General features: G+C 40.7%; 1 protein-coding gene across 1 annotated transcript; it reads left to right on the top strand.

Annotated features, from left to right (window-relative positions):
- The first annotated feature begins 870 nt into the window (after positions 1-870).
- ankle2 (ankyrin repeat and LEM domain containing 2) lies at positions 871-27,377 on the top strand. The gene is made up of 12 exons (XM_078554514.1): positions 871-1,360; positions 6,743-6,937; positions 8,069-8,262; positions 9,217-9,405; positions 11,135-11,257; positions 11,356-11,422; positions 12,675-12,856; positions 15,323-15,420; positions 16,789-16,967; positions 19,186-20,110; positions 22,545-22,676; positions 25,859-27,377. The coding sequence occupies exons 1-12, from the start codon at positions 874-876 to the stop codon at positions 26,094-26,096; spliced, it is 3,009 nt and encodes a 1,002-aa protein (XP_078410640.1). The 5' UTR covers positions 871-873; the 3' UTR covers positions 26,097-27,377.
- The last annotated feature ends 490 nt before the right edge of the window (positions 27,378-27,867 follow it).

Below are 27,867 nucleotides of genomic sequence, written 5' to 3'. Positions count from 1 at the left end.
GGATATCAACCGTATACAGAAATGTCTAAGAGTTTTTCATTCAGAAAGAAATCTACTTGAATGAAGAAATGAATTTTGATGTGAAATGGCATACCTTTTGAGAATGGAGACTAAAGGGATCCTAAGATACTTACTGTTTTCAGTTTTACAAGTCTTTCCATTTGTTTTTTTTCCCCAGAATTCATGTGCGGAATTCATGTACTTAAATAGAAGGGTCTCATTAAATGTTGTGTCCTATTGCTGTTTATGTCTCTATGATGCAGACAATCTGAGATGTGTTGTGTCATGGTGTCAAAGATGTTAGTGACAAAATGGCATTTAACATTTCTGTTTATTTGAGCAGGCCTGACAAAAGTTCATTGACCTGAAATATTAATTCTGCTTCTCTCTTCGCAGATGATGTCTGACCTGGTTATTTCCAACATTTTCTATTTTATTTCAATTTTTCAGCATCCACAGTATTTTGCTTTTGTAACCAAATTACTTTTCTTTTAACTGCTGCATTAAATTATGAGCTGAATAGGGTCTGGTTTTTTTGTAAAATGGGCAGGAAATGGGGAGGACAAAGGGCAATCTAGTTTTATTCTACTTCCATGAGAAAAGCTACAAATCTAGTTCTTGGATTCCACTATTTTGGATGAGAGCTAAATTACTGAAATACTATTGCGTATTGCATGGAGCTTTTTTTGTTAAGAAAATCACTACAAAGGATCAAAAGTTACACAATTGTACTCAAACCCAAAGAAAAAGAAATGTGAAGGATTGAAGATATTATCGTGTACTCTTTGTCAGTTTATAAGAGCAATATTATGACAGACATTCTGTGTTTCTTCATAGATTATTTTCCCTCTTTTCTACAGGTAAAAAGACAGGATGGAAGCTATTTTGATGAGACTGAAGCAACTCACTCCTACTGAACTCAGACAAGAAATTCTCAATGCTGGATTGAACTATGGACCCATAACTTCGACAACCCGCTTCATTTTTGAGAAGAAGTTAGCCCAGGCTTTGTTGCAGCACCAGGGAGGGGGAGAAGCAGATAAGCTGCCTGAATTAACTGATGATTCAGCAAAACCTGAAGGCAACAGTGCTTTGTGTAGCCACTTCTTGGATGTGTCTGACTGCAGCTCTGCTGCATGTTTTGGTAGGTCCCATCTGTTGAGTGATGCCAGTGCCAACAGAGATGCGCATTTTGGATATGATGTGGGACTGAACCCTCCAGATGAGACAACATTGTCAAAAGATGTAGATGTGAGTGATTTACAGAACAGTACCGAGCAGATGACAGGAGGATCAACTACCACCTCTTCACTTTATTATGGGGTTTGTCCAGTCTGGGATGACATATTGTCTAGGAATGGTGAGTCTCTTAAGGTTACATCTGGCATAACTATAAATTTATCAGAATAACTATTGTGTTATTGATCATAGTTTCAGTGGAACCTCAAAGGTCAACTTTGAAGTGCCATAAAATTCCCTTCAAGATCAAGAGTCCATCTCCTGAAGGATTATATGCACCCAATTATGGTGCAGAGCGGAAGGAAGGAGCTGAATAATGTAGTGGGTTTTTACATATTTCCTATGCTTCTGTGAGCTGGTTTCAAATGCAAGTGTAAATAATGGGATAGAGACGCCTGCCTTCTGATCTCCTCTTAGGCAGTCCCTCGGGATCAAGGGTGACTTGCTTCCACTCTGGTTCTATGAGTTCTGAAATGGTTGATAAGTCCAATGTGTGATCTGCAGGCTCTGCCACATGTAGGGCAGGTGGTGCTTGGAGGGTTGGAAAGATGGGTTATTTGGAAGTTTGTACATTCCCTCTGATGACTTGACTTTGCCTCTGCATGTTCCTGACGAAGTCTCTGTGTGTTTGATGCCTTCCTGACTGAACCTTCTCCATTTTGGTCAGTCTCAAGTCAGGATCCCTGATAAGTCAGCGAGTATGTTTGACCTTTTCCGGGATGCTTTGAGGACATCCCTAGAGCATTTCCGCTGTCCTCCTGGGATTCCCCTGCTGCGAATGAGTTCCAAGTAGAGCAATTGCTTTGGGAGTCTGATGTCAGGCATATAAACTGCATATCCTGTCCAGCGGAGCTGGTTTTGAGTGATTAGCGCCTCAATGCTGGACATGTTGGCTTGGGAGAGGACACTGCTGTTGGGCTGCCTTTCTTGCCGATGGTGGCACTTCTCCAGTGCTTTGAGGTGACTGCTGTGGGTTGTCTAAGCCTCTGAAGCATATAGGAGCACAGGGAACACTGCTAACTGGTAAACCATGACCTTGGTCTCAGGTTTGAGATTCAGGTCCTCAAATGCTATTTTCCTCAATTGGCAGAAGGCTGAGCTGACACATTGGAGGCGATGATGAATTTTGTCATCTATGTCTGTCTTTGTCGAGAGGAGGTTCCCAAGACACAGGAGATAGTCCACATTTTCCAGGCTCTCACCATTGATCGACAGTGGGGGGTTGGGGGGAGAGTGTTTTGCTGTGGGAGCTGGTTGGAAGAGGACCTTAGTTTTACGGGTGTTTAGTGAATGGCCCATTTTCTCAAATGCTTCAGAGAAGGAGCTGATAATGACCTGGAACTCCGTTTCTGAGTGAGCGCGCACAAATGTCATTTGTATACTGAAGCTCTATGACTGAAGTTAGGACTGATTTTGTATTGAATGCAGTGTAGGTTGAGCAGTTTTTCATCTGTTCTGTATATTGTGCCCATGCCTGTGGGTAATTTGCTAGAGGTAGGTTTAGTAGTGGTTTCATTGGTGAGGATCATGGTTTGCATGTCATTTGTGGTGTAGGCAGAGGTGAAAAATTTCTGAAGGCAGCCAAATTTGAGTAAGATGCTCCTTAAGCCTTGACGGTTGACAGAGTCAAAGGCTTTTTGTGAAGTGGAAAAAGGACAGTGGTTGGTCCTTGCACCTTTTATTGAATTTGCTGTGCAGTGAAGATCATGCCTGTGGTGCCTCTTGATGGATGTAGATCACATTGTGACTCTGGAATGAGTTCCTCGGCTGCTGGGAGGAGGTGGTTGAGGACGAACCTTGCAACTGCCATCCCTGTGGCAGACAGCAGAGAGACGTCTTTAGCTACCACCATTCGACTTGTCTCCCTTCTTGAATATAGTCATGATCGCAACATCTCTGAGACCCCCGCCATGCGCTCTTGTTCCTTGATGAGCAGCGTGAGGTTGTGAGGCTGTGCCAGGAGTGAATCACTGCCAAGATGACCAGCTGTCCCGGATTTCCCGGGATTGTCCTGTATTTGAGGCGCTAGCCAAGTGTCATGGGTTGCCTGCATCTGGCATCGTGTTTGTCCCGTGTTCTCAAACATCGAATTTTACGCATGTTCTCTTGCAGGATTGCCACTGCACAACCTCCCACCCGAACTAGCTCTTACAGGCTCCCCAGCACCCCCTCTCTCCTCCCACTATTACAGGCTCACCAGAACCCAACCCCCTCCCCCACAATTACAGGTTTGACAATTCCCCAGCCACCACCCCCTCCCAATTTGAAGTGTCCCTTAATTTATTCCCAAGAGTTGGTCATCCTGATCACCATGGCAGGGATTCATGTTCTTCAGCTGTTGAATGGATTTTTCAAGTTAGTTTAAACAGCCTCTGTCTGATGGTTCAAAGCCCATCCCCCAACCTACCTTGTCAGCTCTGTTAAAATCTGGAAAACTCCTGGCTGTGGATTTTCTCTCAAATCTGGTTTCAAATTCCTGGATATTTAGACCATGTTTCTGGACTGGAGCACATTGGGGGGAAAAAAAAGCTTCATTCTGTCCAGAATCTGCTGCTTTGTTTTTTTTTCTTCTTTCCTGATCTGCAGCCTGTGGGGAAAACCTTGATCTGCATCATCTTTCAAGCATGGCTTCAAATTCTTGGATTCCTCTTGACATCAAGAAGACATTTTCTCCTTTGGACTATACTAAGACCTAAATTCTTTCTCTGTCTTGTTGATATTCTGCTACATTTAAAGCATCTTGGGTCAGTCTTCCCTGTCACTTCAATGATTGAGAGACTTCACTCTTGCTGAGCTTGTGTCTGACTACTGGTTCAACTGATTTTTCAGCTTCAGCCTGTTCCTGGTCACAGGTCACACATATACCTGCGTATGACCATGTACAGACTGTGCTAATGTCTCACAGTAGACCCTGGCCTCCAATTGTCTCAGAAACCCCTTGTCGTTGGACCAAGGCCCTGCTTTGCTGAGACTATGTGGTAGTCAGCTTGCTACGACCAGCCAACATTTTCAAACAAAAAAAAATCACTCACAGGCACCTTCCACTCATCAAAATGAAGTTTGGGACTTGGAACGTCAGGACCCTTGCGGACAACCCCAATAGTGACAGACCTGAGTGCCATGCTGCCATCAGAGCTCAGGAACTCGGGGTCTTGAAATCGATATTGCTGGTCTAAGTGAGACATGACATGCAGGAGAAGGCCAACTGAAGGAACAAGGTGGCAGGTACACCTTCTGGAAGAGCCTCCCAGAAGAGGAATGATGCCTCCATGGGTTGGGCTTTGCCACTGAAAATAAGCTTGTCTGGCACCTCAGTGACTCCCCCGCAGGATAAGTGAGCACCTCATGACTGCCCAGTACATTTTAATGAGGACCAGCATGCCATTGTCATCAACGCATTCGCTGCTACACTTGAGGCAACAGATTAGACTAAGGAGGGATCCTACATTGACCATGAGCAATCCCTAGACCAACTCCCAAAAGGCGACAAACTGATCCCCTCGGAGTTTTTGATGCTAGAGGCAGGAAGGGTGCAAATCTCTGGAAGATAGGCAAGGCAGGAGTTGCCCTTCTGTCAAAATGTCTAGAACGTGACGGTGTCATAGCCAACACCCTGCCCTCTGATAGTCATAAGAATGCTAAGTGAAGTTAATTTCAGTGGCCTTTATGTTAAGCACAAAGCATTTATTCTGAAAATGAAATGAGAGATGAAGTGATGCTTGTTGTTTCAGAAATGCACCAGACTAATTTTGGCATATCAGGATACGATTTTTCAAGCTAAGCCTTCAGCACCTCAGTATAAAGTCAACTTCATTTTCTATTTTACTAAAATTAGAGACCTTTTGTAATCAGAAGTATAAATTTCAGGTGACTGGATGTTAAGTCAGTGTAATATCCTATGTTTAATGGCTAGATTTGTCCCAAAATCTACTTCCTTTTGCTAGCCTTAAAGTTCTGGGCTGTACTCCTGAATTGGCTCCCGAATCAGCAAAGCTGCCATGGAGTTATTTCTTAACCCCAGGGACAATTGTTTTGTGCAATTTAAACTAGAAGCTTCAAATATCACGGATTCCTGTTGCTCCCTTCTGTTTGCTGGTACTTCTCTACCATCCCACCACTGATTTAGCATGCTATGTATAAACGATTTCTATGCTTGAACATGAAGATTGAATATGGCCGCACAAACATGAAATTGCACTGTGTTATTATTTTGGAAAGAGGCCATGAGTGTGACAAATTTCTGCTTTATCATCTGCTATTTATCTTGGGTTTTTAAATCTGCTTATACATTTTAAGTCACTTCAGCCAGATGGTTTACATATTGATTCCTGTGTGTACATGTACATTTGTTAAGTGAAGTTTTTTATGTGTGGTAAGTTGATAAGAAACAAAGCAGTACAAGTAGGATAGGGAGGAATGGCAGCCTAGACCTATCTAAAGCATATGGAGAGATATCACGTGTAGTGATAATATAAAGGGGCCAATTCCATTAAAACAACAGTAGCAAATTCAAATGCAGCTTACCACTATAATACTAAAAACCAATATTTTAACCAGTGTTTTCTGACTTTAAGGCCAAGACTGAAGTTTGGGTTTGAGTGAGTGTATTGTGTTAGGGAGCTACCTAAGCAGAATAGGAAAACTCTCTCTCCCTTACATCCCCCCCCCCGCAACCACCACCACCACAACCAATCCAGAATTCCTGTCGGTGAAGGGGAATGTGGGGCTCTGTTGAGGTCCTGTGGGCCCCTGACATTTGCCTTATTGAAGAGGGTCAGTTGCAGCTTTGACACTGGGCCAAGCAATTCCTCTCTGGGTTTGGTAGGAGAGTACTTTTGAGATTTATAATTCCCTTAACCAACTAACCCCTGTGATAGAACCAATGATGAGCAATCAGAGCAGCAAAAGTGTTGATGTGGTACATCTTGGGTGCTTCAGTGCCACTGTGTGCAAGATAACAGCAAAGTGTGCTGCCCTTTACTCATTTGAGCAGCCGTGGGAAAGTAAATGGAGGAATTGGTACATGGTCATGATTTTGGTCAGGTGAGCTTGTTCATGTTACACCAGGGCAGGTCAGTGGTTATTCTGCTAGAAGTTCTCCATGGAGACACATGGTGGCTATTGTTTGCAAGTGTAGGACAATTCATACAATTTGTTTACTATTCCAAATCCTGCTTTTTGATTTTAAAGGTTTCTGTCTTATTTATGGTAGTAATTGGGCATTTATAATGCCACCAAGCAAAATAATAATTACATACAAATATTGTGACTTTGAAATTGAGATTTGCCATGGTGTACTTGTATTATTATGTTAAAATGTTTGGCAAGCTCAAAATGGAAAATAGTTCCCCAGTCCAATATCCTTCATCTTGACGGCAGTAAAGATACTTTCAAAGACATGGCGATGTTGGTTATTGTGACTGTTTGACTGGTGTTTTCTGTACAAGAGCATTGGCATGGCAAGTCCCTTTTTTGTAATTGTTTTTCTATCCTTCCTAAACAGACACAGTGCATGTATATTTGGATAAGAAGGAAGCTCTTCAAGCTGTAAAGCTGATGAAAGGATCTCGATTCAAAGCTTTCACTAATAGAGAAGATGCAGAAAAGTTTGCCAGAGGTATTTGCGACTACTACCCCTCTCCAAGCAAGTCATCTGCGTGCATATCTCCATTGAAAGCCAGTGTGATGTGTAACAGAGGTAAACTACTGTCAACTTGTTTCTTGAGGATTTTGAGAGTTTAGTGCTTTTCCTATGACTTCACCAAAATTTGTTTGACTTTCACATTTAAAAAAAGTGTTCTGATAATTTTCTAAAAGCATATGTGTTATTTAGGAGAATTATTTTCACAGTCCGTCCCTTCATAACAAATTCGCAGTGAAACCAGAAAATGATATTATGTTTAATAACTTGAGATTTTGGCACTGGACTGAGTGGACCAACAGTTACTGATGATTTTTGCATAGTGTAAATTGTATTCTAGTAAATACTACTTTGACAATGAATCTCTTCTTTCTCATAAGTTGTGATGCATCATCATTAAACACTATTACTAGATGTATATCCTTTATTATAGATCTCACAAGCCAGCCAAGGGTCCCATTCACTCTCCAGTTGGAAACGTGAGACTGTGAATATCAGCCGAGGGTTGATTTGATCTAACCTGCAGTCACCTCATGTTCAATAAGTTACCAGCAATCACCGCCCAGATTCTTAAATGTAGAATGGGAATTTGGGCGCTGCAGTGGAGGGCCAACATCCCTTGTGGAATTACATACGACAACCTTTTAGGTCAAGGAAAATTGGAAAAATCAAAATATACTTCGTTGATCACATCCTACTTGGATAAATAATTGTTCCAAGTTAAAAGTGTTAATTTATTTTGAAGGCTGGATTGGATTCTGCTAATGGAAGAACAAAATGTACATTTGTTCTTGTTTATTTTTTGGCTTCTCTTACAAATCTGAGTGATCCTGTTCCTCTTCCGGCACTATCCTACAGGCTGACGATTGCATAAAATTTAAATTGGTCAAAAATGTGTTCTCACCATTCGAAACAGATGTTTATCATTCACTGCCCTTACATTACCAGGTTGCCTACTATTCATTTATATAGTCATGTTTAAGATTTTCCCTTTCCTAACCAAAACGATGCTGCAATAACTTGACCATTTAAAGCATTGTAGCAAGCGGTAATGAGAGGTGAGTTTTTCCAGCAGGGTACAGTGGGTGTATCTGAATGCTTTGAACATTTTAGACATTTACTTTCTCTTCCAATCAAAGTCATACATTTGTTAAGGTTTTTCTGCTTATTTGCATTTTTTTTTGTCAGATGGTGCAAGTTCTCTGGAAGTAGAAAGCACCAACAGGGAGCGAGCCAACAGTTTTAAAAGCCCACGTTCTCAGGACTTAACTTCTAAACTGCGGAAAGCCATTGAAAGGGGAGACAAGACTTCTTTTCTTGAACTTGTGTGGAGTAATCCACGTTACCTAATCGGATCTGGAGATAACCCTACAGTTCTACAGGTTTGAGGATTCAGTATTTGTTTCTTGAACTATAGTGCGTTGATCACTACCACACACTATCACTGAGAAGTTCCTATACTGCAGGAAATTACCTTTGCCTTCACCTTCATAAACAAAGAACTTGTGAGACATTGGGAGAGGCTGCAATAAAAAGAACAAGTTTGCACAGTGGTTACTGGAAGCACTATCCTGACACCGCACTGTGCCTGGAATTGAGAATGATATTTGCCTGTATTCCTCAGACACTTATGCTGACTTTGGTTTTGTGGGTGATGCCGACATTTTATGGTTTGTGTGGATTTTGTTGGGAATTGGTCACAGCTTGGGTTGGTTTGCTTTTGCCTTTGTGACTTGGCATTTAATTCAGTGGTTGCTTGCTAATACTCACTCGTCTGTTCTTCTTGCACGTTAGAAAATGTTTAACCAAACTTGATAAGCATGGTGTAAAGCTAAAGGTAGAATAGGAGTCTTTTGTTTCTTAGGAGCTGCTAAATATTGCACAGAACCTTGACTCAGTCATCCTTGTGTCATGTTTGTGATGGTTCTGATCTAGATTACTGACATTTCCAATTCCTATTACACACAATGGTAAGAATGTATGTCAGGGCAGGGGGTGCTGTGGAGACATAGTTCAAGGACACACACTAGTTTGCAATTACGTGGACACCCAAAAGGGTTTGAGTTTTTATTTTGAAGAGGTCGGGGGGAGGGGGTGGTTGGGTTCAGATGCCAAATTTAAACAAAACAGGATCAGTAGGACTGCTCCGAATTTCCTGCTATCTGGTTATCCAGTTTGTTGGTGGAATCCTGAAAGGAAGTCACCTACCTACTGCCTCTGCAAGGGAATGGAGCATGGAACAATGGAGGAGGCCTGAAGGGGAACAACTATAAGATTGAGGATAAGAAAATACATTTCCTTAGACAAGTAAAATATATTTTGTGTATAAACTGCAGGAAGGATGTCGGTACAATGCTATGCATGTCGCTGCTAAAGAGAATCAGCCTCAAATTTGCCAACTTCTACTGGACACATTGGAGAACCCTGATTTTATGCTGCTGATGTATCCAGATGATAATGAAGTTATGCTGCAAAAACGCATCAAATACATAGTTGACCTTTATCTCAACACTCCTGATAAAATGGTTGGTATTATGTTTTTTCCCCAGAGTGGTTATTGATGTGACTTGCATTGTTTCCGAAAAGTCTCTAAATAAATTAACATATAGGTATTATCTGCAATTAACGATGACCCCTGAGGCAGACCAATACTCTCATATCATCTGGCTGACTCTGAATTTGGATGTTGACAGTAATGCCTTCAACTATTGAAAATAGATATCGAAATCTCTATGGTCATCTAATCTTAAAGGACCTAAACCTAGTATTACGAAATGGCAGTGCCAATATAGAAATATCTGTAGTAAACAGAAAATAGGTTGTCTTTCCAAATGCCTGAGTTACTACATCTAGTTGAAGATCATTCATATTTTATTATTTTCCCACAGTGGTGGCAATTATACTTGAGAACAAGCCACCCGCTTACTGGGATACAGTAACACAAGCACTAGCAGTCGGGGGAGACGGTGTTGTAGTAGTAACGTCACTGGACTAGTAATCCAGAGGGCCAAGCTAATGCTTTGGTGACACAGGTTCAAATCCCACCATGGCAGCTGGTGGAATTTAAATTCAATTAATAAAATCTAGAATTGAAAGCTAGACTTGGTAATGGTGAACTCATCTGGTTCACTAATGACCTTTAGGGAAGGAAATCTGCCATCCTTACCTAGTTTGGACATGTGACTCCAGACCCACAGCAATGTGTTTGACTCTTAACTGCCCTCTGAAATGGCCTAGCAAGCCACTCAGTTCAAAGGTAATTAGGGATGGGCAAAAAAATTGCTGGCCTTGATAGTGACACCCACAACCCATGAAAGAATAAATTTTTAAAAAGCCAGCCTGTATGTCCATCGGTATGTATATGCTTGTTCATGTATCCTTGTTAATGGCTGGCAGCAAACTATTTGTAGATAGCAGTCAAGCTTGGTTCTGTCAACCAACAACTTTCATTTATGTAGTGCTTTTAACATGTTAAAAATGTCCACATCATACACATGCACTTCTACTAATTATACAGTGACCTTGAATTGAAGAGCTCAAGCCCAGGGCTGTTGAGTTGCATTGTAGCAGTGACAGCACTCAGAGCTCACCCCGGCTGGGCTAGCCTTCTTGATCATTGCCCTGCTATTGAACTCTGTGTCTTCTCCTTCACATCAGTGCACCATGGCTGTATGTATGTATTATCTATAGATACACTATAACAATCACGAGGCTTATTTCAACAGCACCTCTCTGCCCCATGTCCTCTACTTCTGAAATAGGCAAAAGCAGCAATGTCCTTGGAGCATCATCCCTTCCAAGTTCCCCTCATTGTCTAACCCTGCTAACTTGGACATACACCACTGTGTGTTCTTCATAGTCATGGAATTCACATCCTAACACCATCTTGGGAACACCAGAACCACAAGGACTGCAGCAATTGAAGAAGAAGCCTCACCACCACCTTCCCTCTGCAGCTTGGGATGGGCCATAAATATAACCTTGCTGGCATTGCTTAAAGCCTGTGAGCAAATGCAAAATAAAAAGACAAGTTAACCTTTTAAAGGAAAAATGTATATTCTATAAGTGCTCTGATAATCAATAAAGCACTACCAAAACACTTAAAACCCATGACCTTGTTTACTTCATAATCTGGAAATGTGGGATTTTACAAGCTGAAAGTAGATGCATTGGTCTGCCATATTAGGTTGTAAAAATATTTTGAAAACATCTGATGCTTCAAAACTCCTCCAAAATCCATTGCTTTACTTTCAGGGTTTTGATACGCCATTACACTTTGCCTGTAAGTTTGGGCATGCAGAGGTGGTTAATGTATTATGCTCGCATCCTGATACCAGCAAAGTTTCAAAGAACAAGTATGACCTAACACCTATGGAGGTAAGGTTTCAGTATCTATTTTTTCCCTAAGCGATGCTAAATTTAAGTTTCTTTTATGAGCAAAATAAATATGGTTGTTAGTTTTTTTATTCCCACAGGTCATCTGTGAAAGGAGTAAAACTAAATCTGACGAACTAAAGGAAAAGATCCGAGAGTATTTACAAGGTTGGTCGCTCTGGGACTAAGGATTTCATAAAATGGGTGCTATGCCTGTACACTACAATAATGATGTTATGATGCTGCACTGTTTGTGTCTGTGAAGGGTCTTATGTCGTTGAATAGCTCTTGATCAAATCTCTGGCTTGTCTGAGGAGCTGGCTTATTAAAATTATTAGAGGTGTTATAGGAGGCTTGCAGGGCCATTTATCACTGAGCAACAGAGGAGTGATGGAGACCCAAAATGTTGGTGTTTTGTGAGACTCTTATAATACTGCTTTCTAACAGCAACGTATGTACTTCTGGCTATATTTACAAACAGAGGCAAGGGAAAGTATATTGAACAGAAGTACTCCTTTCCCTTGAATGCAGATTACCATTTGGATGTTTTTTTTTAAATTTAAATTTTCAGAACGTTTACATTTAGTTTTATACATATATATTTTTACTGCAGGGAAGTGCATTAGGTTTGTTGGCGTGGCAGCGCCTGTAATGGATGCAGTGTGTGTTGAAGGATTCAAGCAGTTCATTTAGTTTTGGTCAAAGGAGTTTGCTAAGACGGAGAGAGAAACTAAGGGGATTATTTTCAGCCTTACAACCTGGGTGGTAACCTGAAGGAGTGGCTCATCTGCCCTCTAGTAAACCTGCCTGATTTTTGCCTCCGTAGAATCCTGCCTAACCAGTCGCCTGTAAGCTAGGTAACTTTCCTTGTGTCTTCAGCCGGGCACTATTATTGGCTTATTTCCCTGTCACCTCGGCTTCCATGCAGTGTTCATGAAGGAGTAGGAAAAGAAAGAACCCTTGTGGCACATTGCTCTCTAGAAGTCATCCCCAGATAACTGAGGTGATTGCCAAATGTAGCTGTTCTAGCTGGGATATAGTCACACAGTTTCAGCTAGAGACAAAGTGTGTGTGATGTACCTTCTTGCAAATAACTGAGAGTTCTCATCTTGTCGTGTTTAGGACCAGAAGACATGGGAACTCTCAACAAATGGTGCATATTATCTAGTTGTACTGATGTCTCTCCAGAAGGTGGTGCTAATTCTGCAGATTTCACCTTGAACAGATCTATTTTGCTCGTCTCAGCTTTTCAAGAATAGTTCGTACAAATTATATAATCTCTCATCCAACTCAAATTATGCTCCAATTTGTAGAACTGCTTTCTTTGAAAACAGTTTCTTGTTCTGTTTTAGGATTTTCAGTCACAACATGTACAAATAGTCGTTGATGCCAGAATTGAACTGCCAACTTTCTGTTTCAGATCGATATTATGTACCATTGCTCAGAGATACTGACAACTCTTGCCCAGCTGTCATTGGTTCTCCCTGGTCACCTGATCAGTCAGCTAAGCTGCATTGTACATCTTTATCCAGGCATACTGGGAATCCCACAGATCCAGTTATGGAAGTTAGAGCATTTGCAGGACCCATGCCTCCATCCAAGGTAAGCATCCCTTTTTTAAAGTGAATTTCTCAATCAAATATGCAGTAATTCAATAAAATATGTTTGTATGATGCAACTATTCTGATGGTACCTATGTAAAAACATTATCCTTAAGATTGTGTCTTACAAACAGACTCTTGGACTTTAATAGATCTATGCTAATCCAGAGCTTTTTGAAAGAAATAATTATTACATCTCCCTGTGAGATAGCCATGCAAAATAAACCATCCTTGTGGTGCTCTGTGATCATTGCTAATGAATGATTTTTTCTGTATCATACTGATTGTTGGTCCACTGCCTGCATCCTCACTAACAGGGGTATTATGTTATGGCTGGAAAGGAGTTGAAGGAATGACAGGAAAAGACATTGCTATAAGACAATAAAAACAAAATGCTAGAACTGCTCAGCAGATCTGACAGCATCTGTGGAAGGAGCAACCGAGTTAACATTTCAGGTTGATGACCTTTTGTCAGACCTCCAGAGGTCCCCAGCATCACAGATGCCAGTCTTCAGCCAATTCGATTCACTCCACGTGGTATCAAGAAACGACTGAAGGAACTGGATGCTGTAAAGCTTAGGGGTCCTGACAATATTCCAGCAATAGTACTGAAGACTTGTACTCCAGAACTTGCCGTGCCCCTAGCCAAGCTGTTCCAGTACAGTTACAACACTGGCATCTACCTGGTCATCAATGGTGCTATCAAGCAGCACTTGTTTAGCAATAACCTGCTCACTGATGCTCAGTTTGAGTTTCACCTTGGTCACTTAGCTTCTGGCCTCGATACAGCCTTGGTTCAATCATGAGTAAAAGAGCTGAATTCCAGAGGTGAAGTGAGTGTGACTGCCCTTGACATCAACGCAGCATTTGACCGAGTGTGGAAAAACTGAAGTCATTGGGAATCAGGGGGCAACCTCTCTGCTGGTTGCATACCTAGCACAAAGGAAGATGGTTGTTGGAGGTGAATCATCTCAGTTCCAGGACATCACTGCAGGAGTTCCTCAGGGTAGTGACTTCGGCCCAACCATCTTCAGCTGCTTCAACAATGACCTTCCTTCCATCATAAGGTCAGAAGGGAAATGTTCACCATTCGTGACTCCTCAGACACAGAAGCAGTCCATGTCCAAATGCAGCAAGAACTGGACAATATCCAGGCTTGGACGGACAAGTGGCAAGTAACATTTGTGCCACACAAGTGTCAGGCAATGACTATCGCCAACAAGAGAGAATCCAACCATCTTCCCTTGACATTCAATGGCATTACCATTGCTGAATCCCCCACTATCAACATCTTGGGGTTACCATTGACCAGAAGCTGAACTGGACTAGCCATATAAATACTGTGACTACAAGAGCAGGTCAGAGGCTAGCAATCCTGCGGTGAGTAACTCACTTCCTGACTCCCAAAGCCTGTTCACCACCTGCAAGGCACAAGTCAGGAGTGTGATGGAATAACCTCTACTTGCCTGGATGAGTGCAGCTCCAGGAACACTCATGAAGCTTGACACCATCTAGGACAAAGCAGCCTGCCTGATTGGCACCCCTTCCACAAACATTCACTCCCTGCTCCGTTGACGAACAGTGGCAGCAGTGTGTACCGTCTACAAGATGCACTGCAGAAACCCAAGGCTCCTTAGACAGCACCTTCCAAACCCACGACCACTACCATCTAGAAGGACAAGGGCAGCAGATACATGGGAACACCATCACCTGGAAGTTCCCCTCCAAGCCACTCACCATCCTGACTTGGAACTATATTGCCGTCCCTTCACTGTCACAGGGTCAAAACCTTGGAACTCCCTCCCTAACAGCACTGTGGGTGTACCTACACCACAGGGACTGCAGCAGCTCAAGAAGGCAGCTCACCACCACCTTCAAGGGCAATTAGGGATGGGCAATAAATGCCGGCCCAGCCAGCGATGCCCACATCCCGTAAATGAATAAAAAAAAGATTCTTGGAGAGATTTAACAGTTTGCTTACGTAAGTTTCCAAAGAAGTTTCCAAATTTTTTTAAGTTAATTAAAATGTCATCAAATGGAGCTGAATTTACTTAATTATTATAAAGCTTTTACTTTTCACTAGCTAACACCAAAGTTACCACATCTTAACTCACAAGTGAACAAGTGTTCAAAAGATCATCAGTAGACATGTACGTGATGGAGAGAAATGTTAAGCTCTGCAGCCATATTTGGCCAGTTGAGCTCATTTGGCCAGATCTTTGTCATGTAGTTGGCTATTTCCCTCTCCCTCTAATATCCCTGAAGAAATTTAACCTGTTACAGGTAGTTCAGGAGGAACTGTTTGAGGGGCATGTTCGCAGAAGGTACTAAACCTTGCTAGTATGAGGTCATTAGCATGAATTATCAAATCTATATATAGGACTGGTGTGTTTATGGATTTTTTAAAAATTGAAACAGATATAATTTACTTGTACTGCAGTCAATTTCTTTTCTTGTTTCAATTCAGGCAGAGGAATTTCGAAGAGTATGGAAAACTCCATCCCGAGATAGGGCAAGCGAATTTAAAAAGGCAGATGCTGAGCGAGGTTATGAGAGGGTTGGAAGGTAGGGCAAAACCACATAACCAAAGTACAAAAAAGAGCACAGCATAAGTACAGCTGCATAAAACCACTGACTGAGTAAGATAATTTGTTGACAAGTTAGTGAAAGTATTTTACTTCCTTTTTCAATTTCCTGTTGGTACCCTTCCATTTAGAAGAAAAGGTATGTGTCCTTCATTTTGTTGCTTACTTTAATGTTAGAATATTAAGACTTCTAGGTGTGCACATTATGGAGTTCATTATTGAACTTACACAGTCATGTTAATTGATGTCTAGAAGCAGCAATCTACTACTTGCCCCTACTTCTACATATGAAAAGGAGAACAAGAGTAGTAAATATGCAGATATAGTCCAACCATGTACACCATCGATACCTCTGCCAAAAAAAATTAGACACTGCTCATTGCAGAGATTTTCAGGCAGCATTTAAGCATAAAATGGATAGTGCTGACATTCCTCCGATTGTTTAGGAAGCAAAGCCATCAACTTAGTGTAGTACCCAAGCTTACAGCTCTGAAGTAAAAACAGAAAATGCTGGAAAAACTCAGCAGGTCTGGTAGCATCTGTGAAGAGAGAACCAGTTAACGTTCCGAGTGCATATGACTCTTCTTCTGAAGAAGTCATATGGACTCAAAACTTTAACTGGTTCTTTCTCCACAGATGCTGCCAGGCCTGCTGAGTTTTTCCAGCATTTTCTGTTTTTATTTTAGATTTCCAGCATCCACAGTATTTTGTTTTTATTACAGCTCTGAAGGACCTACGATTAATTACCAGCTTATGCTGACTTAGTTGACCTCAGTTTTAGTGCTTCTTGAGCCAGGGAAGGAAAGGTTCAATCAGAGCACCCTTACCTGATTGATTTCTTGCCATAGACTACACATTTGTGGGCATCAGACCGTGTCGTGATTCCCTCGACAGTTGAATACCCCACTGATAGCTCCAGTCTGAGTCACATGGCTACTGCTGACATCCATTCAGCTCATCCTAAGCAAAAGTCGGTGCCTTCAGATGGGAAAAGAGGGAGGATACTGTCGTTCAATGAGGTCCAGTCTGCTAACTAGTTCAAAGATCACAGCAGTAGATATAAGATTATGCACATGATAAAAATTGAATAGTTAATGTGATTAGCTCCCAAAGAAGTGCAGAATCATTTCATTTATCCGTGTATTACATACATTAGACAACCTGCATAATTTGTGTATTCTACATTTGAAACTTATTTCAGTCCTAATCAGTATCATTTATTTAAATAGTAAAACTTGCATTTATTTCAACTGTAGAAACATTAAAAGTTTAACCAAAGGCTTTTAAATTTTTTACTGTTGTGTTTTCAGTAAGTACAGCTGTAACGCAGTTATAACCTTCATTTCAGGGATTTAGCTCATGAAATGGGGCATCCGTGGGCTGAGTACTGGGAATTTCTTGGCTGTTTCGTTGATCTTGTGGTGCCAGAAGGAATCCGAAAAGTAGAAGAATATCTGAGTAAGAGAGCTGAACAGGAAGGTGGAGACATCCATATCTGCAATAGATTCAAAAGTCCTCCACCAAGTGGTAAGTTTAAAAGTAACCTATAATTATAGAAATTATAACACAAAAAGAGGCCATTCTGTCCATTGTCCTTGCGCCAATACAATCATGAGGTACCTACACCTAAATGAGTAAACCAATACCTTAGCCACTAGCTGCATGGGGTTAATTGGGAATCCAGGTTTGGCTAACTGCACTTGGCATCATGGAAACCGCAGCACCATTGTGTGGATAGGGGAGCTTAAATACAACGTAAATAACTGTTTGAGGCCAACAGAGGAAAGCAAGCAGAATCAATTACAAGTGGCTCCGACAAGGCACGTCACAGCATAGTGCAAACAGCATCCAAACACATTCTGAATAAAGAGCTGGGGTAAGTCTGACATTTCATTGGGGGGCTCAACATTCTCGGTAGCCGCTCTGATGAAGCCGGAATGCCACTCGCAACTGTTGGACAACAGTCTAGAAGCTGCATTAAGATGATTTACGACCGGTAGATTCATGGCAGAATTCCGAACTTCGGTGAGGGGCGAAAAACTGCAAAGTTTTGCACCGTTAAGTAAATATACCCATGAAGTACGTTTACCTGTGCGTGCCTCTGGTGTTTTCAACTTAAATCTGCAAACGTGGCTAAAACTGCGTTACCGTCACTGCACTTGCGGCTAGATCAGCTATTTCTACTGGATATCTTGTCTAACACTATTCTTCTTTCTCCCTTTTCCAATTCCATTTTAAATTATGTAATCTCTAGTGCATTAGCCATTTGTGCTATAGCTGTCTGTGTGAAAACATTTCTTCCATTGAAATCTGCCCCCTCGCTATTTCACAAACCAAGTGGAATAACCTTTCTCTCTAACACGAAATTTTTAAGAATTATTTTGAAACCTCTATTAGGTTAACCCCTTTAACTTTTTTTATTCCAATAAAAAAACTTATAACATGCATTTAATTAGGATCAGAGTATTTCATAATTTTGGTCAAGCTTTTTGCAGATTTATATGTGAATCTGTTTGACCAATGCAAATTTAAGAGCTTGTTCCATCAGACTAAATGTAAGACAAATGATGAGGCTTTTACCTTACTGGCAGAGCAGTTGTGACTGAATTTATAGAGATCCTTTACTAAAACCCAGGAAACAGATTGCCTCCATAAGGGCTTATGTATAATGCAGTTTAATAAAGAACCTACAGTAAAACAGCTTTAATGATCCCCACATTCCTCAACACATTCATTGATTCCTAACTAAAGGTCAAATTTATTTGCTTGTAGTATACAGTATTACACTGTACTGAAGGGGAAAAATACTTAACCCTTTTTGTGAAAGAACAGGAAATTGGTTTCCTGCTCAGTTCTCACGAGGCAGCAGCTGGCCTCTCTCAGCATAATGCAGAAATTGCTACTTACAAATCCAGACCAGTTTTCTTTTTCAACATCATAAATAGTTAAAGCTTCTAACAAAAACTTGCTTGTGTGGACGTAGACTTGACTGCATTGCAAAGAACAAAATTTCCAACTGTAAAAATGTGAACAATTTTGGGGTTTTTCTTTTTTGCAACAATGGCTGCTTGTAAACTTTCAAAGGGGCTGACAGTTACTGCAATGGGTTTGGAGCATTGACATAGATTGGACTTAGTACGTGAGTCTAATCTCAGTCCTAGTCAGAGGTAAAGTTTACTACCTCAAGACATTTTTTGTGACTGCAGGATTGCAAACCTTAATTCAGGAGAAAGCACCCCGTAGACTCAAAGCATTTCCATCCAAGAAAAGAGGAGTAAGGCCAGGGCAATTCAGCCACTCCCTCAGAGCTGTTGGCGTTTAGCTCAGGAATGATGGGAGTACTTTCATTTACTTCTGTTACTTCATGCAGGGCAGTTTCCATGGTAAGGTTTGAATAGTCACATTCAACAAATTAACAGAGGAGAAGAATATTAATCTTAGTCATTCATAACAACATAGAATTTACAGCACAGAAACCAGCCCAACTAGTCCATGCTGGTGTTTATACTCCAGACAAGCCTCTGCCCATCTACTTCATCTTACCCTGTCAACTTCTGTTCCTTTCTGCCTCAAGTACTTGGCTTTCCCTTAAAGGTATCAAAACTATTTACCTCAACCGCTTCATGTGGTCGTGAGTTCCCCATTTTTAACACTCTGATTTTTAAAAAGGAATACTGATGAGGAATAATAATTAACACCTTTGTGTTGGCAAAATGCAATCAGAACTTATTCTTTTCTCCTGCAGGTAAAACCAGTAAATACTGCAACTCAATTTCTGTTGGTGCTTTTTTGGATGATGATGACATTAGTTTAGAAGAATTAAAAAATAGACAAAATGCTGCATTGAAAGTCAGCAGGTCAATGGTTATACCTGGAAAAAGCCCTCGTGCCATTGAAGAAAACGGGTGCCATATACTTCCTGTGCAGCGCACAACAGACATTATTGATTCTACAGACAACCTAAGTAAGCCTGACATAGAGATATCACCTAATTTAAATGGAGTTTGTTCCCCTGTTGGTAATGAAAAGCCTGGAGGGCGATGTTCTCGTTCATTTACCAGGTCAGGATCTAAAGATATCCTTTCCCCTGTTTCTAACCTCATGGCTGAATTTGAAAAGCTTTCGCTGCATGACAACAAAGAGAGAAATTTGTTTTCTGAGACGAGTGAAGTAACAGCAGAGTTAATGGGCAGTAATGTGTCAGGATTGGTACCTCATGAAAAAAGCTCTGTGTATGATCAGGATATTCACTATAATAAGGCTGATCTGATTGAGACTGATGTGTTGACTGAAATGAAAACCAGAAAAGAGAATCCATTACTCACTCCCAGCCAGCAGCAGCCTGTGGCAGAAGGTAGTGATGAAATCTCAGATGTATTGTCATTATGCACGTCAAAGGTAGCAACTTTACAGCTCGACAATCAGAGGAACTATGCACACAGCAGCACCTTGGCCTGTAGGACAGAGAGTTCTCCTGCTTTGGAGAGGGAGGCTTCTGTACATTTTTCAATACAGGAATCAAACGCATCTCAGAACAAGCTGAACCCGAGGTCCAATATGCAGTTGGAGAGCATCACCTGCAGATCCCCAGAAGATGGACAGCAACTTCTTCCCAAGCATACCCAAGGGCATTTAAGAAGAGGATCTACCAAGGGAATATTTCTGGTTGGGTAAGGAACTGATAATTGTATGGATGTGTCTATTATTGATGGTGGGGAGACCTTGGGCATTCCCTGGAGGGTGAACAGAACTGTATGTCCTAATACATCTAGCTTAAGTATCGAAATAGCCCAACCTGCCATGGCTTATTATTTTCCTATTTTAAAATGTAGGAAGTTAGCTTCTATTAGTGCAAACCTCAACTTACTATAACTTGGCTTCATATAAGAAATATCGAAAATTTACAGTGCAGAAGGAGGCCACTCAGCCCATTGTGCTGGCAGAAAACTTGCTATCCATCCTAATCCCACTTTCCACCTCTTGACCCATAGCCTTATGGGTTAAGACACCTTGAGTGCATATCTAAATACTTTTTAGATGCAGTGAGGGTTTCTGCCTCTACCACTGTTTCAGGCAGAGTAATCCCTCTGGGTGAAAATGTTTCTCCTCAACTCCTCTCTCATCCATCTACCAACTACTTTAAACCGATGTCCCCTGGTTATTGATTTTGGGTAAATAGGTTCTTCCTATCCACTCTATCTTGACCCCTCATAATTTTATGCACCTCAATTAAATCGCCCCTCAGCCTCCTCTGTTCCAAAGAAAACAACCCAGCCTATCCAATCTTTTCTCACAGACCCAGTTCTCCAATCCTGGCAACACCCTCGGAAATTTGCACTGTATCCTCTCAAGTGAAATCACATCCTTCCTGTAATGCAATGACCAGAACTGAGCACTTTACTCTAGCTGTGGACTAACTAGTGTTTTTTTTTGCAGTTCCAGCATAACTTCCCTGCTCTTGTATTCTATGCCTTGTCCATTAAAGGAAAATATTCCATATGCTCTTTTAAGACATTGCACAGTTACACTCGTTTACACTAAAAATAATCTCCCATCTATCAAAGTAATCCAGTTGCACAATAAATTTAAGTATTTTCTGCACTCCTCACTTGAAGGCACCAAACTATGCCAGAAGGTTCTGAAGGCATTAACAGTCCTTCAGTATTTCTATCGTGTACATTCTTTATGTGTGCACGCAAACCATTACTGTCTAGGGTTATTCATGCGAGCTCAGCATTGACTCACCTGATGTGTATCTGAGTGAATATACGCATTTTCTTACTGAGTTTGTGGGTTGTTGAACAGGGGCAGAAATTTGGGCTTATTTTTCCCTTTTCCCATCCCAGGGACAGTGAGGCTATATGGAATGTTTGTACCTACTGCCAGATCCAGATTGGCAGGTTAATATTAAAGTGAAACACACTGACCATTGAAATTTCCTAGTCATCAACTGCAAAATGCTTCAACAAGCATGCAGCATGATTTCAAATGGACAGTGTGGAGAGCCATGAGTAAAGCTAAAGAAATGGAGCTGAAACTGAACACAATGTATAGGAATAGATGGACAGAATTCCTCTGGCACCCTGTGTTGAAACACTGTTCTTGCAGCTCCTTGGGCTTCCTCTGATTTCTGCCCTCGACTGATGGAATAAAAGTCTATAATTTCACAGAACTAGTCATAACTTTGCATGGTGTACTCACTGAGAGAAACTATAGGATATGTGACGTAGGAAATGGAAAATGTCGCTAATGCTGTGGAGAGAGTTGGTTTAAAGTGAGTTATCAGAGCTTTATTCCCCTTGTTGGTGGTTTGACTGCTGGGTATCCAAAGTGAATGAAGCGTTTCATTCCTCAGGACTGACAATGCTCATCCTGATTAAAAGGGGTTTGCCAGAAAATCAAATACGCGTCAATGATTTTAAAGCAGTGATCTAACCTGATTTAAATAACAGTCTGGATTATATGATCCTTGGATTTTGAACATTTGAAACCACTGATTCGGTTACTGGAATCAGCATCTAAGATCATTTGCTACTCATTTGTAGGAGCATTTTCTTTAGTTAGAGTTATTTATAATTGGCATTCTTCTGCTGTAGGAGGAATGGATTTTTTAACCATAAATTATACCAAATAATAAATGCAATTAAAAAAGAATTTCCTGAGTTCCATCTCCCTATTTAGAACCAGTCATAAAGAAGGCTTCATTCCTGATCTGTGCTGAGTTAGCTGATCTGAATCTTGTTGAGCCCTTCCAATTGGCTTGAGCACTCTGGAATAGGGGCAGGCAAAATATCAGCCAAGGTTCCTGCTTTGTATTGCTGTGTAATGACTCCTCCAGGAAACTACTGCACGTGTACCGACATCAGGCTGGAATACAATGCCTTCCAAGGTCAAAAATCTTCAGTATCTAAGTTCAGAAGTAAAAGCTGGCCACTCGACTGAGAAAATGGTGGATTGCTTGATTTGTGCAACATACCCAAGCAAGGGAGAGGAGAAAACTAAAATAATGTTCTTAGCAACTGGCATGTTGTGCTTTTTATTTAAAGCCATTGAAGTTAACAATTAACATTGAAGCATATACAATTCTCTTTTTTGCCCCTACAGAGATGAACCAACAAAGCTTGACAGTGATGTTTTAGCTGCACTGAGTGGGGTTGATATTGACCCTCAGATGTTCCCATGTTTAAGTCAATGGAAGAGCAGAATGCAGTCCTTTTCCGTGTCAGAAATGCAGAGGTGGGTTTTGAACGCAAAAAAACCTCATACACTGAGACTCTTCAGAAGGAGGAGGATCCTTTGTTATGACCGAGCAGCTGGTAAAGCTGAGTTATTTTAAAAAGTCTCGGAGGGAAAGTTTAAACAACTGTCATAACCTATAATTTTAAGTGTTATGTTTGAGATGCAACTCTAAATTCAGAAATCAGACCACCAGCTCTCGAGAGGTTTTATATTAAGCTAAATGAAACATTTTATTAATTTACACAAGTTAAATATATACCCATGGCTACAAATTACTACGATCATAACTTTTAACAAATCCCCATTAATCTCCATTAAAGCAACAGCAACCTATAAACTTAACCAGACACCAGGCAAAGCATTTTCACCTTAGGAATTCAAAATGAGATTCTTTTCACTTTGGTTCCTGTGGAGACATTTGGGGGCGTGCAGCTGCTTTGATCTCACATTGCCTGTACTCTCCACACATGAAAACTGCTGAAGTTATACCTAGCACAGCCCATAGAATGTAAATTCTCATTCTAACAATAAAACCCCTTTCATAGCACCAATTTTATTAGCAATATAAACATATTGCTTGGCCTCTGCTTGCTAGGTGCCAGAATTCACCCCACTTAAATGCTCTATTCAAAAAGTGCAAATGCACTCTACCTCTCTGTTTACATCTCAAAACAGTACTCATCAAAGCACCCAGACCAGCTGGTTTTAATCCAATTAAGACACATCCACAGATTAAACCTCTATTTTAAAAAGAAAATATTTTCCAATAATATATACATTAATAGCTTCATGTCACCTTTTACAGTGACCTAGTTATCCTAGTTCCAAACTTTGAAGAAATCAAATCCACTCTGCCTTAATATACCTTGTAATAAAATGTCATTAGCAAGGAGTTTGTAAAAGTGCATTTCATAGGGTTTGTACTGGTGGTCTTTTTTTTTTCTTGTTTATTTCTAATTGAAATATACCTTTTTCCAAATTGTTCTCGGGATATAAGTGACTCTGACAAAACTCTACTTGTCCTGAGATAGTAATGGTGAACCTTCTGATGCACTGCTTTTTAACCTTTTCATTGGGCATTAAGAGCAAACCACAGTGTGTGGGCTGCAGTTGTGTGGCGGCCAGGTCAGACCTGGGGGTGGCAGGTTCCCTTCCCTGTAGTACACTAGTAAACTGTTTTAGTTTCTACTGCCAGCATCCTTCTTGGTCACTTTTATGCTGCTGCCATCCCGAAGTGACCAGGTTAACTGAATTCAGTTTTACGTCTTACCTTGGTAACATTTGAACATTAGCCCCTAGATTGCTAGTGCAGTTCCACAACCACACCATTACATAACACACAAATGTAGCGTGTGTTGAGATTAAATTAAGGTTGCCAAAAGCCCAGTATCAACTCATGCAGATCATAAAGCCTCCCTTTGATTACTGGTCTGTGCAGAGTGAGTTCATCTCAGTACCTTATGCTGACTTCAAGTTTCGCACTCTGCTCAGGAAGGAGAGACGTCCTGTCCTTGATTGCTGTCTGTTGAGAAGTCTGCTTGTGTGGCTGTCAAGCAAAATTGGGTCATCTTTGGGCTCCCAGAGTCAGGCAGCCTGCTCATTCTAATGGCCTAAGCTCATGTATGAATATTGGCCTGAGTCCAAGTTGCTAGGTTGTTGCTGGTACCTATCCAAATGTTTCCAAAATACAGCCACCACTTCCAGGTGAGAACAAGAAAAAACAGATCAAAAAGACAGCAAATGGCCTTTTGTGATTTGAACAGTTAACGTTGAGAAGCAGGTGTTCTACATGGCAGTTATTGTAACCTAAGCATTGCCAAGAGGATTCAGTTCCCACATACCAAATATTTGGTATAGAACTTGCTACTTTCAGAATTTTGTGTTTCTGTGAGGTTTTATATTTGTGAGGTTTACACAAATGCAAGATAATAATAGATAGTCATTGCCTTAAATGGCCATCAAGTGGAAATAGCCATGTGATCTAATATGGTCACTATTATGGCAGTCATCACTTGTCAGAAATCTAGGGTGCAGTGTTATGTTGGTTCAATGACGGTGACTCGTTTTCTGATTATTGGAGATGTTTCCAATGGGAACCGAATTGTTGTTAGGGTGAACAGCAGATGCTTGTTACAGATTGTTCCTGTTTTATGTTGAACAGTGAGACCTTTTGTATATACATTGAGCCACTCTACACTTAAGTTCTTGGCAATAAACTTGTGAAGTTTTTGTATTACTTTATCAAAGTAGATTTCAATCGATACCGTAATTTTATTGTGTATGCAAAAAAAAAGTGTGTGGTTATTGGCATTCAGTAGCCAGTCATTCACTAGCAATTTAAATCCACTGAAACTGAGGTCCCACCTGCTTTTTCAACATCTCATCCAAAGGTTAGCTACTGTAATAGTGCTGAATGTTAGTTTAGATCAGGTGCCCAAGTTCCGAAATAGGCTTTACCAGCTTCCCTTAGTAACAGGTCACGCAACTGAGACCTTCAACATAACCTAAGACCGTTCCAGCTGACAGGGCAGCAAATAACGTGGCTTTGAAAGGGCTTATATGAAAACGTGTGCTTTCATATGACCTTCATTTGCCCACTATTTATCTAAAGGCATAGTTAGCATTTACCCCGACTAACCTTAACATCTTAAAATTATTTACTCTGCAATTTCATGTTCGATTTCTTCACCTTCACGCACCCCCCTGCCCCCACAAAACTCTATGTTGCAGCTCTGAATTGTTGTTTATAAGTGATTTATCCACCTATACTTAGTCTGTCATATTTGAGTAAAGTCACTGAAGGCAACAGTTTAATTTGGCCAACTTGTTCTTCACATGCACATGTGCTGTCCTCCTAGAGCTGGCCGATGCACTGGGAGTTCTTCCTTGGTATGGGAAATGGGGTTGATCAGTTGTAAATGGAGTGTTAACCAAGTATGCCTGCAGTTAAACTGTTTTCAGTTTGTAGTTATAATTGCTATTCTGATGAGAAAATTATCTTACTGTCAACCCTTGAAGTAGTTAACTTCTTTAATATAAATATATATAATGCTAACACTTAATGAGTTTGTTCACAGAGCACTGTGTACATGGGTGAGCTTCAGGTAAAACCTGGCAAGAGGATAAAATAAATTGATATGCAGTTGCTTTTACAACATTTTATTTGTTTGTTCCTGCAGTTGGCCAAGCCCTGCTATACTAAAAGGGAGACCAAAAATGCAGTCCGTTACACCGAGTTCTCCATGCAGCTCTGGTCTCTCCACTCATGGGAGATCTAGTCCACTGTGCCACAGTCCAGGAAAGTTTGGGAGCTCCCCTTACTCAGAGTTTGGAAGCCCAGGGCGATATAGTCCAGCCTATGCCAGCCATATCCAGGTGCTGCGACTTCTGCACTTCTCTGAACCATCTGAGCTCTAACACTTGATGTTGTGATACCACTATGTTGCCCCACTTTAGAGGGAGAACCAATTTTATATTTTAAAAAAAATGTAGTTTCCTAAATCTGTCTATAATGTACAATGGCTGTTTACTGTATTCTGTTTGATTCTGTTGATGTAAATCAATTTTCACTGCATTTCTTCATTGCTTGCTGCATTGTCCCAAGTTCCCCATTTCTCTGTAATCAATGTTAACCCTGATTTTCTGCCATTTCTTCGTCCAAAAGTGAATATGTTTTGACTTTTTTTACGCTGTGCTGTAATAAAATGTCCCCCATTTAGACTTCCTCAAAAAGAGCAGCAGTGGGGGAAAAAATAACTTACCTTTTTGAGAACTTCACGACCAAGGCACCTCTGAGGATTGAAAAGGATCCTGCTCTGGGTCCAGGCTGATAATGTCAGGAACACTCCCAGTTATGTATGTTTTTTTTTCAATTTAATTTCTGTGAAATTTCTGTAAAATTCCACTGATTTGGGCGGTGGGAGTTAGGGAAATGGGCGTTGTTGTGGAGGGGGAATAAATTAACTTGGCTTGTTTATCAACCCCACTATTATTGCTGAGAAATACATTTGTGGGTGTGTTCTTAAACATTATATAACATGGAACTGAAGACTAACGTGCTGCAGAAAGTAAGTTCATATAATTGGTGATCAGAAAGATGAAAAACTTACTTTCTTTCTTTACATGCGCAACTTTTAAGGTACTGACAACAACAATGAACCTGTCATCCTGACACCTTGTTTGCATTGGTTGCAAGGTATTCTCAGTATGTTTGTCAATTGTATTAAAGATTATTTATTTGTTACAAGAAAATTGTATCTGTGACTTTTGCAAGCTTTTTAGTGCCTTTTTTAAAAAAAAATCTTTTAAATTGAGCTGTGGACTAGCTTTACTGTTGCCTTTAATGTAATTAAATGCAGCATGTAGGTATGGGATGACTGGATAATTTCTGGAGACCAGCTACTGTTGAGCCCCCCCCCCAAGTTGTTATAGCACAGATATTTAGGACACAACACTATCCTGAAGCACCTTTCTTGCTCATGTACAAAGTGGTTTTACACTGTTGCTCCCACACCCACAAGTGCCAGCAGACTGGTGTTGTGGTCGTATGAAAATGTCTTATTGCCTCTGACCTTTCAGACTGCACCTCTGGGATGTAGCATGTATTATGGTACATTTCTTACTGTGTAAATGTGAAATGATAACTGTGTAGAGAAAAGAATAAACAGAAGTGCACAAAATTAAAGCATTTTAATTGTGGCGCAGTTTCACACATTGTGTTAATTTTTTAAAAAAGGCCATTAAATAATGTTCATGTACAAGTGTTCAATGTGCAAATGCAGGTTGACGAGTAGTCTTAGGTAAATTAGTTTCTTAACAGTGTAACTAAAAAATGTTTGATTCATTCTCCCACAGGTAGTGCTTTGAGAGTTTTTATATTGTGGATTCATCTATATCCTAGTTTGCTTTTATTTTGATGTGCTTCCAGCTGAAGTGCAGTATTGTTACTGTCGTGACTGTTAAATTCTTACTTGTACCTTTACTTCAAGGTACTGTACTTGCGAGCTGATGGAAAGCAGGAGGTTCATGCCCACTCCCCTTTATATGATTGAACTGAACTTACAAATTTATAGAAACTGCCTTATGTAGATAGCGAGTAAATGAACATTTCGTTATGGTGAGTTCCTTTGTTTTTTTTAAAGAAGCTGTTGTAATTAAAAGGGGGCAGGAAGCTCCTTTGCTGACAAGA

The sequence above is a fragment of the Cetorhinus maximus genome, chromosome 12 (assembly GCF_964194155.1).
Source record: "Cetorhinus maximus chromosome 12, sCetMax3.hap1.1, whole genome shotgun sequence".
In the NCBI taxonomy this organism is placed as follows: Eukaryota; Metazoa; Chordata; class Chondrichthyes; order Lamniformes; family Cetorhinidae; genus Cetorhinus; species Cetorhinus maximus.
The sequence above is the reverse complement of the archived record's forward strand: the minus strand, read 5'-3'. Positions and strand labels throughout refer to the sequence as shown.